Raw genomic sequence first — 16,444 nt, 5'->3', positions numbered from 1 at the left:
CCTGCAAGGCCTCTCTACTCCTGATTGAAATTCCTACTGCATCTCATGACTGCTAGTTTCTTTCCCCCCAAACCCTTTCCCTCTGCCCCAGCATAGACATGCTATGGATATTCCCACCTGTGTCTGTTGCAGAACAAGAGAGTACCTAGGCACCTGGTTGGCAACCTTCAGTCTCGAAAGACTATGGTATAAGCCTACAGCACCCGGTATTCCCAGGCAGTCTCCCATCCAAGTACTAATGAGGCCTGACCCTGCTTAGCTTCTGAGATCAGACAAGATCAGGCATGTGCAGGGTACCTCCTTTGGGGAGAACAGGGTTTCCTAAGCATCATGATAAGAGGGCATACCAAATCCCTGTGATCCAGAACCAATCCCAGGATGTGCTGGCCACTTTTCAGTTCTGACCCAAAGGGCTCAGAGTTTTAGGTATGTGAGCCAGGAGGTTACACAGTGAATGGATTTACCCACCTGTGCTTTGCCACAAGAGGCTTCTGCATTTTCACTCTTATTACCGTGGAGCACAAACTGAACCCCCCCTTTTTTTGTAACAGACCAGACCCTATGGAAAGTTCATTTTTACAGATCCCACTGACTCTGGCAAAGGCAGAAAAGACTCTGGCTAGCTGCCTCATTCCTTCTAAGGAGATGCCAGCTGCTCATTACATCTCTATATAGCATTAATTTTATTTCCGTTTCCTCTCTATTCCCATGCCCAGGATTCCTGGCTCAGCATTCTCTTTCACAGCTCCCGGAAGGGCAGCTTGGACTCTATTGATTAGGCAAAGAGAGTTTTCAGCAAAAAAAAGATAGAGAAAACAGCAAGATCTGGGCTGCAGGGTAGAGTCCTGGCTTCCTAGAATCCTGCAGTGATAAATGAAGGTCAGTTCCCACGAAACATCATCTCCACTGCACAAACCAAGGCTGGGGATCTAGCACAGAATTTGGCTTCTAGGGGAAGAAAAAAAAATCTTTTCATCTTTTAAAAAAACCTACGCAAGAATTCAGATCTTGAGTAGTAGCAAAAAATGTGCTAAAGGCTCAGACAGGAATTCCCAGAGGTTAGAATTTCCATGTGCTACATAGTTATATGTGGAGCTGCCAATCAATCCATTGGTCCACAGAGCCAGGTAATATTTACACTGATGGCCAGTGGCTTGTCAGGCTCTCTAGCAGAGATTTATCCCAGTTTGTCCTACCTGAGGCATCAATGAGCTAAGCTCTGCTCTGGAACATATTTCAGGGAATACAGAATCTTGGAATCCGGTGCAGATTCAAGCAGTGGTGGATTTCACATGCATCCCTACTGATAACAATCACACATAGATTGCTTTTTAAAAGAATCAGACCTATTAATGGTGGAGTTTATGGTGGAGTTTAAAGGAGTTTACCTTTAGGCCACATTGGCTGGATTGGTAAAACATGAGCCAAAGTTAAATCAGTATTGAAGGTGGGGATCATGTTACAAACAAACAAAATGTTGAATAGGCAACTTTTTAAGACTTTTTAAAAATTGAGCTCCCTTCCAACACAAGAGATTTCACCTGGCATTGCTCAGGCACTTAAAAACCTATTAACACCATGAGGACTAGAAGTTTGGGTTTTAAAATGAAAAGAAAAATCTTCATGACATTGAATTCAGTAGCCAAAATCCTACTCTCTGCATCTGCAACAGAATACATATAGCCCTCAGTTCCAGATCAAAGCGGACAGGAGGACTTCCAGGCAAAGTTGAGCGCCAGCACCTCTTAATTTAAAAGAAAAATTATGTGTGTGTGTGTGTGTGGGGGGGGGGGGTTCTCTTCCTGATTCTAAATTTCCTTGGTTGACTTCTGGGGCAGCCCAAGCTTGGAGGCCTTCCAGACCACTTGCAAATGGCAAGAATTTTCCATGCCCACAGTTCCTTCTGGAGCCTGTGCACAGCACCAGCAATGGTGCACACTCTTCAGTTAACCTCTGCCACCTGCTCCTCTATCTTCTGTAACATGGAGCTCATTAAGAAACAAAGTCACCATTAAACCTTTTCTCAGGATTGAGCCAAGGCCTGCTCCGTAGATGGAGGAGGAACCAGCTGCGGTCAGGCAAGGCAGTAGGCCCAGAAGTCGCTGGGCCAGGGCCTCCAGCAGATTGGCCAGCTGCAGCTCTGGCTGGGCTAATGAGACTCAAGGAGTGGGCTTGCTGCCTTGGGCTTTGGGAGAGGCAGATTGATGGACTTCAGTTGCTACCCACCCACTTCCAAAGTGCTACCAGTGCCAGTCCAGAGAAGCAAGAACAGCAAAGTGCCTTACATTTGTGGGTACCATCAACACATTTACTGTGGCAGAAGATTTTGTGGACCCCAGTCTACTCTGTCAGATGCATGAAGTGAAATCCTCAGTAGGCTGTTGTGTGGGTGTGTGCATGTATTATGAACATGCATTATACACCGCACATACACCCATGGGCATGGACAAACAAATTATCCTCACAGGGGTTGCAGTGGGGGGGGTGCAGGGGAAAGAATTACGTACCTTCCTTCATGGAAAAGGGAGATTAAAATATAATCAATACATCGGAATGCACATCAAGAGGAGAAAAATGCTGTACAACTGCTATTAAAATATCAAACATCAGAATTTATGGGGCAAAAGAGGACTCCTTTTAAACCAGACTTTCAACCCCCTCTGCCCCCCCCAGCACAATACATGCACATGCCTCAAGGCCTGCAAACCATGTGGTTTAAATAAATATAGTAGCCACACACAAGTTTATTTTATAGCTCTATTCGCAATTTTTTTTATTAAATTAATATAAAAAACCTCTGTATTTACATCTCAGATGGGAGCCCCACTTTCCTCTCCTCTCCCCCTCCCTGGATCCAGGAATACACTGGACGCTGTGGAGAAGGCAGCAGTTCCAAATCCTGGGGGTGGGGGAAGAAAAGGGCTCAAGAGCTCAGACATCCAGTGTTTGCCTTTTTCTGTCCAGTCATGTAATTAATAAAAACAGAAAACCTCTCTGCTGTTGCAGTCCTCTGTAAACCAGAGGGGCCAAGACTCACTGCCTGAAAGGGGGGGAAGCACAGCAGTGACGGAACCTGGGGGAGACCAAGCAAGGCTGGAGCCCTGGGGGTGGCCAACTGGCCTGGCCTGCAGAGGCGAGGAGCTGCATAGTTCTCTCCTCTTAAAAGTGACCTGCACAGGGAGTGAAGATGACTGAAATATACCTACTTTTTACCCCATCTCATTTCCACCTCCCAACCTTTGGATTGAGAGAAACCAACAATAAACTTCCAACTCCAGTTACAAGGTGGAGTGAGGAGGAAAGCTAAGGTGGGGTGGGGGAGAGGGACTGATGGCCTCTTATCCAGGCACCTTCTGAGACCTATGGCTGGGTGAGAGACTGGGCAAGACAGAGATGCCAGCATCTCTCTACACTTCATGTAGAGCTGGCAAGAGGAGCAACACCTGACCAGAGTCAGTCTCAGATTTCCTCTCCTCCCAACCAAGAAGCAGGGCAGACTTGCTGCTTCAGAGGGGTCCCAGTTCCTTACTCTGTCTTCAGGGCAGATGGTCTTTTATGAGCCTCTCAGTGCAGTTGCAGGGTTGGAAGACTGAGTGAAGAACCCCACAGGGATTTGGCGAGAGCAGCTGCCATTCTCAGGCAATGCTGCCCTGTCAATGGAGCAATTGAAGGCATCGTCCCTCTGCTGTCACTGGCACTTGTCGTCACTCTCTGAAGGGCTGGACTCTCGGGGGATAGAGTGCCGGTGCCTCCGGTCCCACAGCTGATGCATCTCTGTGGCCTCCGTTTCGCTGCTACTAGTTGTGCTGTCCCGGAAGCTGGCCAATGGGGGTCGTACCTTCACACCCTTGGCAGTAACGGAGCCCTCAATGGCTTTCCGCAACTGGAGAGATCAAGAGTGAAAGGCATTGAATGAACAAGGCTGGTTCAGGGTGCTTGGCTGCTACACATGGCTCACAAACATTGCACACCCATGCGCCACCTGCCACGCAAACATACATGCCCTGAGAGCAAAAACCAGCAGACGCTGGAAACAGGCTTCTCCTAGAGGGAGAAAAAATGTGACCACTCCTCACAATCGTATCCCAAACGGTTTTAGATTCAGGAAACCCTTTGCTGTTGCAACAGGACCAGAATGAACAAGGCAAGGTCAAAAATAAAATAAATACACTTGGCACATAATGGTCTGTGCAAGTGAAAAAGTAGCCATGCAAAAATGATGGGGGTATCAACAATAAAGGCAACAATAACTATTTATATAAACGTCAAACCCTGGAATTTAATATAAACGTTCTACAAGGTTTAACGCATTTCAGACATCATATTGTCAATCTTACAACACCCCTTTAAAGGAGGATCAGTGCTTATCTTCAAACCGCAGGTAGGGGTGAGGTTCAGAGAGACATGCCTAAAATTATCTCTACTGAATTCGTGGCAAATCTGAATCAGAGGCCTCTTGACCTGTAGCCAAATCTCTGAGGCAGTTTGCTCAACAGAAGGGGTTCCATCTCATCGTCTTCAAGTGAGATTGTGGAAGATAAAGGGGGGGGCGGAGGGCTGGACTTGAGGAGTGCTCCAGACTCTGTTTCCAACTCCTTCCTAGTTACCACAAGAAAACCGGGGGGTGGGGGGTGGGAATGAGGCAAAGTCAAATCTCTGGTATGATAGTACACCAGTTCTGCTATGGGGAAGAAGCACGCAGGCATGACAATGGTCAGGGAACCCCTGTAAGCTTTCCTCCTACTTGGTGGAACTCACCTCCTTGAGGGACACCATGCCAATCAGGCGCCCAATGCTGGTGACGTATGCATGGTCCACTCCCAGGAGAGAGAAGATGGTGTGTGTCTGGAAGAGACAAGCACAAGGCAGCATCAGCAACACCTAGAGACAGTCATTGGCAGTTCTTGGGCCAGGAACCCCAGCAAGCACCAGACAATGGCCACAAGACATCCCTTTCAAGGTCAGTACAGGGCATTCCTCTGGTCCAATGCCAGTCTTTATGATCTTCTCATTCTGGAGAACCTCTCAGCTGAGCTGTGGTCTCTGTATGTTCTGCACTTGAGCAAAATAAATCTGCAGCCTGATGATCTCAATTAACAGCTTCACATATATTTTGCATTGCTTATACTGCTTGAGTCCGTCATGCGAAGGGAAAGGGAATCGCGCAATGCATGCAGCTGTTTCCCCTGCCTCCTTTGAAATCCAGTTTAGCCCAAGTTTTCACAAGCGTCACAGTTTTCCAATAGATAATGCCTGCATACTTTCAAACCATTTCCACAAGCATAAGGACTAGAAAGTTATTTATAAAGGCTTACACAAGCATGGGGGGAAAAACAAAGCTGCTGAATTCTATACTTTTTAGCAAAATCTGCATTCACTTGTGCAGAATTGCAAAACACCCAACAAGCCCCTCTCCTCACCTTGTGCAAAGAAGTGCGTTCCACCAACTGAAAGGGGGCGGGGTCAATCTTGCTGTTGTTGAAGTTGACAAACTGATCGAGCTGCTCCTCCTCCCATTCCAAGATCTGGAAGTCAAGAAAACTGGTGTTGCTTTATTTCTTTTAAACTGCTTGTGAAGGCAGTAAAAAGAAATTAAAGGGGGAGAATGCTCCCCACATCAGTGCGTGGCCACAGAGGCAGGCAGGCTCATACAGTCTTTTCTATTTCCACGCAAATGAAACTAGGACTTGTCATGTGACAATCAAACTATTCCATGTTCTGAAAGTAAAGTCACCGGGTCCCTACTCCACTGTAGTTTTCAGCTGACACCCAACAGAAAATCAGGTACCTCTCAATCATCTACAGGTTATGGTAGGGAAGCCCCCCCCCCCCCAAAAAAAAAAAATCTGGATTATTTTCTGTTTCATTTTTATGGTGACAGATACTCACCTCGGCAGGGGTCATCTCACCAATTGCCTCAAATTCATCCTGCAAGAAAACAAAAAGGATCCAGGTTTGCCAAGGCCAGACAGGGAGGGCAGGAGAGAGCTGGCAAGAACAGAGATAGGAACAGGACAGAGTGTGACCACACTGTGGAAGAAGAGGACACCCAAGCTGCCCAGATTTTGTGCCAAAAGGGTGGAGAAAGCTGGGCAACCAGAAGAAAGAGGTGGCCAAAAGGAGAGAGGGTCGAGCACTTTAGATTTCTGAGGGACAGACTGAACACAGGCACACTGTGGTCAAAGGCTTGTGACATCACGAGTCACTTTTTGATGTGGGGAAGTCATCACAAGTTATTTGCACCTGTCGATTTTGCTGGGCTAATACGTTGCCCAATTGTGCCCTCATGTGGCAAGTGCTGGTATTTGCGTGCCTGCACAAATGTTTCACTCTTTGTCTAGCCTCGTAAATACTGGCTTCTGTTTTGACTCTGCAGTCGTTTGGTTTGGGAGTTCACTTCTCACTAAGAGGTACATTGGCCGTGCCTACAAAGCAGGTTTCTGCTCAGGGGTTTCTTGCATTCATCTGTGGACTGAACAACTTGTGCACTGACAAGTCTCAAGGTCATTCTCCATACAACGTGGCAGCCAATCCCCGTTTCCACACTCGGCAGGGAGCCGCAGCCAATCCTGGCATTCCAACAAGCACTGCTTTTGAACAGGTGTTCATCTTAGTCGCATGTTATGATTCTAGCTGTGCACCTTAAAAAAAAACCTTTATGCATGACGTGATCCTCAGGGCCTCTCTTTCCAGGAATACAATATTCTGTTCTCTTACTCCAGATCAGTTCACAAGTTCATCATGTAAGTGCACAAGCTAGACCTGTAGCCAAAGACTTTGCTGGTACTTTCAGTTCAATATATGACCTGTCTTCCTCACCTCTGACCAGCTTCTGGTCAGATACAAATCCCTTCTCTGCTTAGTCTTTTTTCTGGTTTCCAGTAGCTATACAGCCTGGAAATGCGAGTAACTCAGACAAAGACAGTAAGAGGCCCTTCTGTGACAGCTACACAAGTGAGCCAATCACTGCCAAAGACCCTCATCACGGCCATAAAAGCCCTTTGCACATCACAATATAGATTTAACTGCAGGAGTGACAATTTGCTCTACTGACTTCCATTTTCAAAATAGATCTAGATAGAGAAATAGTTTCCTCTACACCCAGATATGAAGTAAGTAAAGAGAAGTTGTTTGTTGAGAAAAGCATAGCACCAGAAGTTGCACTAGGATTAAAAAGTCTGAGGTTAGCTGCAGAAAAACCCTCAAGGAGACAACAAAATCACGACTGCCTTGATGCTGACAGAAGAATCCGTCCAGTGGTGCAAAGTTTTCACTAGTTGGGAGAGGAGCAAATTAGCTGGGGGGCAATATTCTGGTTGGATTAAAGTCAGTGAAGATTTCTGATTGGCTGTTCCACAGAAGAGCTCACTCTACAATTAGTTTGTAAAAAGAGAGAGGGTGGTATTTTTTGGGCTGCCACTAAGACAGAAGATTAATCAAACACGAGGCTGAACTGTGCTGAAGGTTCTGAAGTTGCCCCACTTCTGCACTGGAGGGTATCAAATGCAAAGACATTTTTCCCCACTAGCCAGGAAAGGGCGCAGCAGCCTCTTTGGCTGCCATCTGTGCAGCAAATGCACAGGGAGCACCTGGGCTCTCTCCCTAGCCAATGCATTCTCTTGTTCTCCCAAATAAGAAGAGCCTTGCTAGCCAGATGTCTCGGGGACACTCACCAACCAGATATATTGCCTCTGAACATGGAAGCTTTATACAGCTGTCATACCCACCAGACCTATCTTCAGTGATGATGTACTACAATTTTTACTGGGAAAAATTCAAGCTACTAGCCATCACTAAATCCACACCCTTATTGTGCACTGTGTAACAAAGGTATTGTATTTTGTCCTGAGCTGATTGCCTCTCAATTTCATTGTCAACCCTGAGTTCTAAAGGAGAGTTGAAGTCATCTTGTGTAGCCCCCCCACCCCAGTTCAATTAGGCATGTCCATGAAAACAGTTCCATCTTAATGTGCAACATGGGCATGCATGTGCGCAAGGACTTTCTACCTCAGACATCAGAGCATCTTGGGCAAGCTAGCGCTGTGAGGTCTCAGTACCATCAAAACCTTCAGCACAGTCCCAGACCTTGCTGGACAAGTTGAAGGCAGGGAAATTTCCTGCCCCATGATTGTCTAGGAGGAGTGGTATGGATGTGGCTTGGCCCACACTTACCACCACGGAAATGCGGACCCGCTTCGACTTGCGCTTTTCAGACAGGCCCGAATTCTCATCCTTTATTATTTTACCAGGAGGAAAAAAAACACAGGGAAGAGAGAGAGGAATTATGGGAGAGGGCCAGCGGGGACGGCAACACGAATGTCACATAAGTCTAAATAGTGACCCAGGGAACCCTCTGCCCAGAAACACACCCAAGAAGGGGCGGGGAAAAGAAGACCTCACCTCAGCAGTCTCTGCCGTTGGGGTGTTAACACAAAACAAGCTCCTCAAGGCGATGCCTGGGGGGTCCACAGTCCCAGCTGTCCACAGACAAAGAAAGAGACGCAGTTAGGCCTCAGTCAGGCCTGGCTGATGGGGATCTGATAGGGCTAAAGGGGGCCCAGAACTGACCTGTAGGACTCTCACATAAAGTGCTTGAAGCTCGCTTGAGAGCCGGCTTCAGGGGTTTGCGGGACTCACTCCGTGGTGGGACAAAAGAAGATTCCTCAGTGACAACCTGGGTTGAGAGAGAACAGCAAGCTGCACGATATTCCAAGAAGACGAGGCAACGATCCTGCAACGGTGAACTGCTTCTGTGCATCTGCTCCCCATGCAGCCTCAACCAGTTTGGTTAATTTCTCATTTAGAAAATTAGTCTGATTTAGATAGGTCTAACTTTTGTTCATTAGTGTAGTTAAGGGGGGGGAGGGTACATGGCCCTGGGTACCACATGAGGGGGTGTCTAGCTGAGGGTGCAACAATGTTTCACGGGAGGGTGTTAAAAATGATTGTGCCTCCCAGGTGCCAGATTCCTTAGCTATGCCACTGGTTTTGTCACCTGAAAGCGCACTCCTGTGTCAGAGGTCTGCTGCTCCTCATCTTCCTGGCTCTTCTCAGCTTTGCGCTCGGCCTGGGCTTTCTCCCGCATGTACTGCAGGCGACGAAAATAGCTCAGCTGTTGATTCAGGAGGGCTACAATCTGGGTGCGCTCAATGGACCCCAGCAGGATCATGGATTCTGTGGAGACAAAGAGCATGGGGCAGAATAAATCACTCTCAGTGCCAGGATGACACCTGGATCCAGAAGGAAGCTTTGCTTGCCTAAGTCTGAATTGCAACACAACTCAGAGGCACAGAAAAAACTGGGTAGTCACAAACGAAAAGTAGGTCTGGAGATTACAGCACTTAAGAATGAACAGAAGCACAAATGCTACACACTTTGGTTTCTTTACATTCAGCCAGTTTTTGCATCTTCCCTGTCTGGGAGACGGGCAGACTATCCTCAGGCAGACAGACAAGCAACACTGAGGCAGATCAAAAAGCATGAATGATCGTTCCTTACAATGGCCGAAAATGAATGCGGCAGCTAATGGAAGGTATCGATATCACACAGCAGGGAAGCTGCCTGGCACAACAGTGGGTGAAGGGGAGATCGATCCAGCCTGGTCCAGGCCAGACATAAGACATTAGGATCTCCCATGGAGCAAGAGTGGGAATGGAGAGAAAGAGTGGTGGAGACAGGGAGAACAGAGTCTGCTGAACGGCTAAGGGCCCTTTGGGACATTTTGGACCACTGGTCATTTCATAAGAATTTGCACTGAATTGCTGCCACAGTCGCAAGGATGGTCATACTTTGAAACAAACAATTGAAGAGAGGACATCACTCGTGTTCTGCATGCTGAAGGCCCGGATTCAATCTCTGGCATCATCTTTAGGCAGGGCTGGGAAAGGCCCTTGCCTGAAACCCTGGAGAGCTGCTGTCAGTCAGTGATGTGCCTCAGTGATGTGGATCAGGGCAAAGCAGCTTCAGATTTTCAGCTCAGAGCCACGTTTTTTTATCCTCAAGCAACCATGGGGGCTAGGCACTTGGAAAAGGGATTCTGCTAGTGCCACTTATTCAGTGCCATGTTATGTTCTTCTGAGCAGGATGAGATGCATGCACACCACATTGCCAGAGTCCTCGCCAAGAGGTCTCCACACTTGGGCATACCAAGAGCAGAACAACTAAAGGGTGGGTAAAAAATGAGTATACACAAAGGCCTCTGTGTACGCAAGGTATGAGAAAGGACCAAGTGTGCCTCAGCTTACAGGAGACCCTTTACTCTTCCCAACCGAACCTCTTTGCCTCCTTTATAAAGAAAATAATTCAAACCAAAGGTTGTGGGAATTTAGGCCAGCTGCTCTGGCAACCTTGGCTTGAACCAGTAAATGTTGTTGGTCTGGTTCCGGTTCCAGATCAGCTCCAACTTCCCTGCAATTCAGGTCAATTAAGTTGGCAGCTATTTTGTTGACTCACCACATCGATCGCAGGAAAACAACATATTCCACCAGCTGCTTTGCAAGAGGCGTTGGGCCGAGGAGGAGCTTAATTTGTCACTTGGAAAGGGCCTCCAACTAGCTCGTCAATACACACGCAATTCCAAATGTGCAGGACTTATTATTTATCTGTGCCATTTAAGTATTTCAGAACCAGAGATGCGCAAATTGCTCAAGAGAGGGGGGAAGCTGCAGTATGGCGCAGACTTCTGTGTCCACAGCAGGGATAGGTACTGAGATTTATTCCAACTTCTCCCCCTGTACCAATTATTTAGCAATTGCTTAGCAAAATATCCATTCCATCTGGTGACACAATTTGCAGGGTCCAGAACTGGAGGTATGTGTAAAATGCAAAGTCGGAGCCTCCCTTCTTACGTGTGCGCACAGAGGGAGAAGAATCGCGTAACTGCAAGATATGAGTTCAGTCCTCTGCAGGGCTCTAGGCAATGTTCCTTTTAATTTTTGAGCACAGCGCATGGAGTTGTATGCTGGCTGTGTGGGGGCAGCACTGGAGCTCCAGAGAGCCGAGAGGAAAATTGAGCAGGGCTTGAATTCCAGCCTCACAGGTTACAGAGAAAGCTGCTTCGGTCTTCCCTGCAGATTTCCTCTGTCAAAACACACAATCAACTCTTTTCCCCTCTTGGTCTCTGTTGCATTTCCCCCTTCCCAGAAGCTGTGTGCCCTGGGTGGCTCTTCCCAAGCACAGACAACCATAAAAATTGCCTGCTGGACCAGACCCAGGCCCATCTAGTCCAGCATCTGATATCCAACAGTAGCCAGTCATGTGCCCCCTTGAAACCCACAGGCAGAAATGAACCACCATTCTTCAGTTGTTTGTTCCCAGCAACTGGCATCCAGAGATATACTGCCCTTGAACAAGGAGGCTCCCATCTACCTCTTGTGGCTAATAACCATGAAAAAACATTGTATTTTTACACACACACACACACACACGTATTTTAATACTTCTCCACCCATTACTTTAGTTTCATGTATTCTAGTACCCTGTGATCATATCACACAAAAGATACTGAGCACAAAGTTTAGAACTCCAAGCATCTCAGGTTTCACATTAAACAAAAGAACAGCAATTTAAAGGGGCAGGAGCAAAACTCACTGGCACTTTTCCCAGCTGGTAGCCACAGGAGGGTGCTACTTTTTTCTCCCCCCCCCCAACCCAACGTTCCCCAACCCCTTTCACCCCTCCTTTCACAGCCTGTGCACGAGGCCACAAAGTGGCAAGGAAATTTCAACTCTTGGTTAGCAGATGCCCTGTAAACGGCACCTCTCAGTTCCAAGGCCTCCACCTCTAAGCCACACCTCAAGTCACTATTCTATGTTTAGCCATATGTTTATGGTTTAGCTTTCTCACCAGCTGATTCCACCAAAGCCAAGCTCTTCATCTTGGTACTGTGCAGCACGCCCTGAAGATCGCGGTATCTGCAGTTCAGGGTTATGTAGCGCACATCACGCACCATGATGTCCTCCACACGCACATTGTACTTCCTGCAAGTACCAAGATATGATCAGAGTTATTCACTTGGGGGACACATCCGCACTGGTAGAAAGGCAATAAAAAATGTTAAGCTGCCCTATGGTGTTAAAACATGGTTGATCTAGCACCAGCACTGTCTATTCTGACAGGCAGGCAGAGGTCTTTTCTAGCACCTGCTACCTGGAATCCTTTTAAGAGAAGCTGGTATCTGAACCAGGGACTTTCTGCAGACAAAGGATGCGCCCCATCACTGAGTGATGGCCCTCCCAGTAGGGGTCACAGCATTAACCAATGGTCTGAAAACTGCAGAGACAAATATGCAGAGATAAGAATTGTTCCCCTACTGCAGCTAGGGAGCTGAGGCTGAGAGAGAGCTCTCAGCCTCAAAGTTAATGGCAAAAGCAAAATTTGACTCAGAGATGTCCCAGTTTGCAGCTCAGTCTCTTAGCCGCTTTCAGTCTCTTAGCCTTTTCAGCCACACTAGACGCTGTTCCAGAACCACCTTTCAGAGCGCGATACCATAGTCTTTCGAGACTGAAGGTTGCCAACTACTAACTACTCTTAGCCGCTACACTAGACCAGCTTTCTGTGGTGACACGCGATACCATGACACGAGGTGGGGAGGAGACAGCCACCACACATTCACTAGAACACTTACTCGTGATGTCCCCAGCCCAGCTCCGGCAAATAGGGCAGCTTCTTGATGCGGATGATGCTGTCATAGAGCGAGGGCTGCAGGCTCTGGGCCACGGCATTGGCCAGGATCACAGCAATCATGACTGGCAGAATGTGTGAGATCTGGCCGGTCAGCTCGAAAACGATGACTGCAGTGGAGACCGTGTGGGTGACGGCCCCGGAGAGCGCAGCCGCACCTGGCAGAAAGCAGGAGAATGAGCCACATGAGAACAACATCTGTCGGGACACCCCCTTTTCCACTGCCATGTCACTGGAAGGCAGAGAGGACTTTATTTTGCAAAAGAGGGGCAGAGAACACTTCAGAAGCAACCCGCCTTCCTAACAGACCAAGGGATACCCAGGCAAAGGGGGCTATGCGCAACGTCAAATCTTCAGACAGAGCAGAGGACCTACAAGCACCCCTAAGAACAGTCCCACAAGAAAAGTGCACCCCAGCCTCTATCAAAATGACCTGTGTGTTAAAATCTTGAGCACTGTGGGTGACAGATGGGCCACAGCAGTCTCTGATCTGCTGCTCCAGGGTTCTTAATATCTTGTGGCAGGAAAGGCATCAGAGGTCAGCACCCTCAAGCAGCTGTTGAAACCTCAGCACCCCAGCAGGGCCCACCAGCTCTAGCCCCCAAGAGGCAAGGTCCACCTGCAGCAAGGAGGCGAACGAGTTGCAATAGTGCTGCGACAAGAAGGGAGGGGAGATGGTGCAACAAGATGGCACGTGCGGAGAGGCAGGACGCAGGGCTGCCAGAGGACACACTGCCAGTTCCTTATCCCGTAAGAATGCTGCACTTCACTCCCCACAGTAGTCCGTGTGTTCTAGAGAAATTCCAGAAGTCACTAGATCGGCTGCCTTTGACCTCCATTCAGTTGCACCAGGGCTGCAGTTGTTTGATGGCCACCAGTCTGTCCAGGCCACAGTATTTACTTATGAGACTGGTGAATGAAAGGTGCAAGGCCAAGGCCAAACAGAAATGCTCCCCCCTTCAGCTGTGAGAATTCCTTGATCAGTAGCAACTTTGTACTCGCAGGTTCTCTCACAGCCTGGTTCACAGGTTGCAGTAGATAACTGCTCGTCCTCTTAGGTCATCAGAGAAGGCCTTTTTACAAGTGCCGCCGCCTAAGGAGGTACGTGGGGCGGCAGCAAGAAACAGGGCCTTCTCAGTAGTGGCACCAACGTTATGGAACTCCCTTCCCCTTGATTTGAGAATGGCTCCCTCTCTTGAGACTTTTCGGCGAGGCCTGAAGACCTTTTTGTTTAAACAAGCCTTCTGAGTTCATGGCCTTTTAAAACATCTTTTCTATATCTTTTAGTATTTTTACAGGCCTGATTCCTCTATGATTTGCTGCGTTTTGCTCTTTTTATCTGACTACTGTTTTTATGGGTATCTGTTAATGTGTTTTAATATGTTTTCATTTGCGGTTAAATTATGTTTTTAATCTGTTTTTAATATGTTGTAAGCCGCCCTGGGTCCCTTCGGGGAGAAGGGTGTGATATAAATAAAGTTTATTAATTATTAATTATTATTATTATTATATAATTGGCTCTGCCTCCTGAACCATTAAAGCCATTTCTGCCCAATGTTGCATATATGCAACAGGGATCAAATGTGGGCTGGGCAGAAATGGGCTATTCTAGCCCTGCCACTCTCTGCACTGCTATTTAGCCCATGCCTCTGAGTGGTGGGTCTCTGGGATCTAGTAAAAGGCAAAGGGGATCCTGCAAGCTGGGAGCCTGCCTGTGTCTAACCTACTAGTTGGGTGGAAGGGCTCTGTGATGCCCTCCAGACCTGGTCCTTGCCCCCCCCCCAATAGCAGAACTGACTCCCAACCCCGCTCCCCAACTTTTAGAAATGGTATGAGAGAGGTTGCATCTTACCCACCACTGCGTAGCCCCCTGGCACAATGCGGTAGATGTTGCTGTCAGTGTGGATGCCATCTGGGAACCAGGCTGCCATGCTCTCGCCCACCAATCGCCCAAATGCTGCACCTGCCCAGAGAAACAAAGGCAAAAGCTTCTTGGTGAGTGAAGTTCAGTGGGGGAAAGAGGCAAAGGATATAGTCTGCAGACTCTGAGGGGGCAAAAGAGACACAAATGGGACCCGCCTACAAACTGATCCAACACCTCTTGCTTATGAGAGCAGGACAAGCAGCAAGCTGGTAAAAATTGCCAGGTCAGCCTCTTTCCCAGGGTGCTAAAATCCAGATGGCCAATTTAGGTTCTTTGAGTGGAACCAGCCCAAATAAGTCATCCCCCCTGCCCCCGGTTGTGCAAATATTTTTGCAACACTGCTCTTTGTGCGCTTGAAGCCCAAAGGCAGGGAACGGGCCATTCGAGGTTGGGGGCGATGGTGACAGTGGTACAGGCTTATGTATGTACAAAGGAATTATCTGTGAAAAGACACTATCGCATCATCAGTACCCAGTGAAAGGGGTTAGTTCAGCCACTTTCAACATGGTCTTCTCTATGGTCTTTGCCTCTTGAGATGTCACTTCCGGCTTCCAGGAGTCTCTTCCAGGTTCTTTGGTTCTGTTTCTTGGGCAACTGCCTGTAGTAATAATTGACTGTCTTGCTTCTTCTGCCAGTAGAGCTGTCAGAGGAAGAGGGCTGGACAATTCATTACTATAGACTGTCCCCCTAGAAACAGAGCCACAGAACCTGGAAGTGTTTTTCAGCCATTTCCAACTGTTGTGCTCCAAACTCCCACGGCACACCTGCGGACCTTTCACAGCACATCAATGTGCCATGGTACACAGGTTGAAAATCGCTGGGTTAGTCAATATCTGGCCAGCAGGGAAGGGCCTTACTCTGCTATGGGTTGGGTGAACAATGGAAAAAGGGGGAGAACCAAGGGGCTGAAACGTACCAATAACAAAGACAGGCATGAAGGCTCCACAGGGCACTGGGATGGTGGTTGCCAGGGCTGACATCCAGAACTGCGGAGAAGACACAAAGGTATTGGTTAGTGGGAAGGGAACCAGTAAGCCCTTAGCCACGTGATGAGATACTTTTTCAAACATACAGTTCCTTCCCCTGCATTCTAAAATGGCACAGTCCCGACAAATGGCACGTCCATGTGACTTTTGTGCTGGCACACACCGACCTTCAGAAGAGCAAAGCCTAGTTCCTGCTGAAGTGGTAAGCCCTGTCTCAAAACAAAAGTGGTACAGCTTCAACTACAGCCATGTTTTTTGGAGTTAAAGTAAGTCAAGAGTCTGATTTATGTGCATCTGTCGGAGTGTGAATACCAGTTTGTTGCAGGGCCGTAGCTGGGGAGGGCAGGAGGGCTTTGTCCCCCCTGAGCCGGCAGCTTGCCCCCCCCCAGCATTTTTTCCAAGCCTGTCCTCTTTATCTAATCTGGCGTCAGTTGGGGGTGATTTGAAGCCCTTTTTGCATCATTTTTGGGCACAGAAAGGAAGACGGCTTGGTGCTTCTGGCAAGGATTGGGGAGGAGAGAGAGAGAGTGCATGTGTGTAGAGTAAGTAGAACAGGGTCCTGGGGGGGGGCTCCTTGGAAGTTATGACCTCTGGTCACCCCGCCCCCATTCAGAGCACATGGAGAGCGGTGCTGGTCAAGAGCAGCTACAAGAAGGTTGGGAGAGATCTCTCCTTGTACTGGCTAGGGGAAGGGAGGGTGCTATTTCTTCTACTGTGGAACATGCTAATTACTACAATGGTATTGCTTGGGGGCGGGGGGGGGTAGGGAGAAATGTTTCTGTTTGGAGAAATCATGGGGGCAGGTTCTTGCCTTTCAGATATACTTTTAAAATTAATGGCTGCTGCCTGGGGG

At 48.1% G+C, this 16,444-nt stretch overlaps 1 protein-coding gene across 3 annotated transcripts in view; it reads right to left on the bottom strand.

The window, feature by feature from the left end:
• Positions 1-3,688: 3,688 nt before the first annotated feature.
• CLCN2 (chloride voltage-gated channel 2) overlaps positions 3,689-16,444 on the bottom strand; it is a 39,785-nt gene continuing 27,029 nt past the window's right edge. Inside the window, exons 12-23 of one of the 3 annotated variants that reach the window (XM_066619770.1) lie at positions 15,522-15,591; positions 14,534-14,644; positions 12,626-12,839; positions 11,845-11,978; positions 8,996-9,174; positions 8,569-8,674; positions 8,401-8,477; positions 8,173-8,226; positions 5,890-5,928; positions 5,421-5,525; positions 4,759-4,845; positions 3,689-3,883 (exon numbers count right to left, since the gene is read on the bottom strand). In XM_066619770.1, coding sequence (XP_066475867.1) covers positions 3,689-3,883; positions 4,759-4,845; positions 5,421-5,525; positions 5,890-5,928; positions 8,173-8,226; positions 8,401-8,477; positions 8,569-8,674; positions 8,996-9,174; positions 11,845-11,978; positions 12,626-12,839; positions 14,534-14,644; positions 15,522-15,591 — 1,371 coding nt within the window. The remainder of the gene's footprint in view (positions 3,884-4,758; positions 4,846-5,420; positions 5,526-5,889; positions 5,929-8,172; positions 8,227-8,400; positions 8,478-8,568; positions 8,675-8,995; positions 9,175-11,844; positions 11,979-12,625; positions 12,840-14,533; positions 14,645-15,521; positions 15,592-16,444) is intronic. The other 2 variants (XM_066619771.1, XM_066619773.1) reach the window with 2 other exon arrangements.

Source organism: Tiliqua scincoides, chromosome 3, assembly GCF_035046505.1.
Source record: "Tiliqua scincoides isolate rTilSci1 chromosome 3, rTilSci1.hap2, whole genome shotgun sequence".
Taxonomy (NCBI): Eukaryota; Metazoa; Chordata; class Lepidosauria; order Squamata; family Scincidae; genus Tiliqua; species Tiliqua scincoides.
This window is presented reverse-complemented; position numbering and strand designations above follow the sequence as displayed.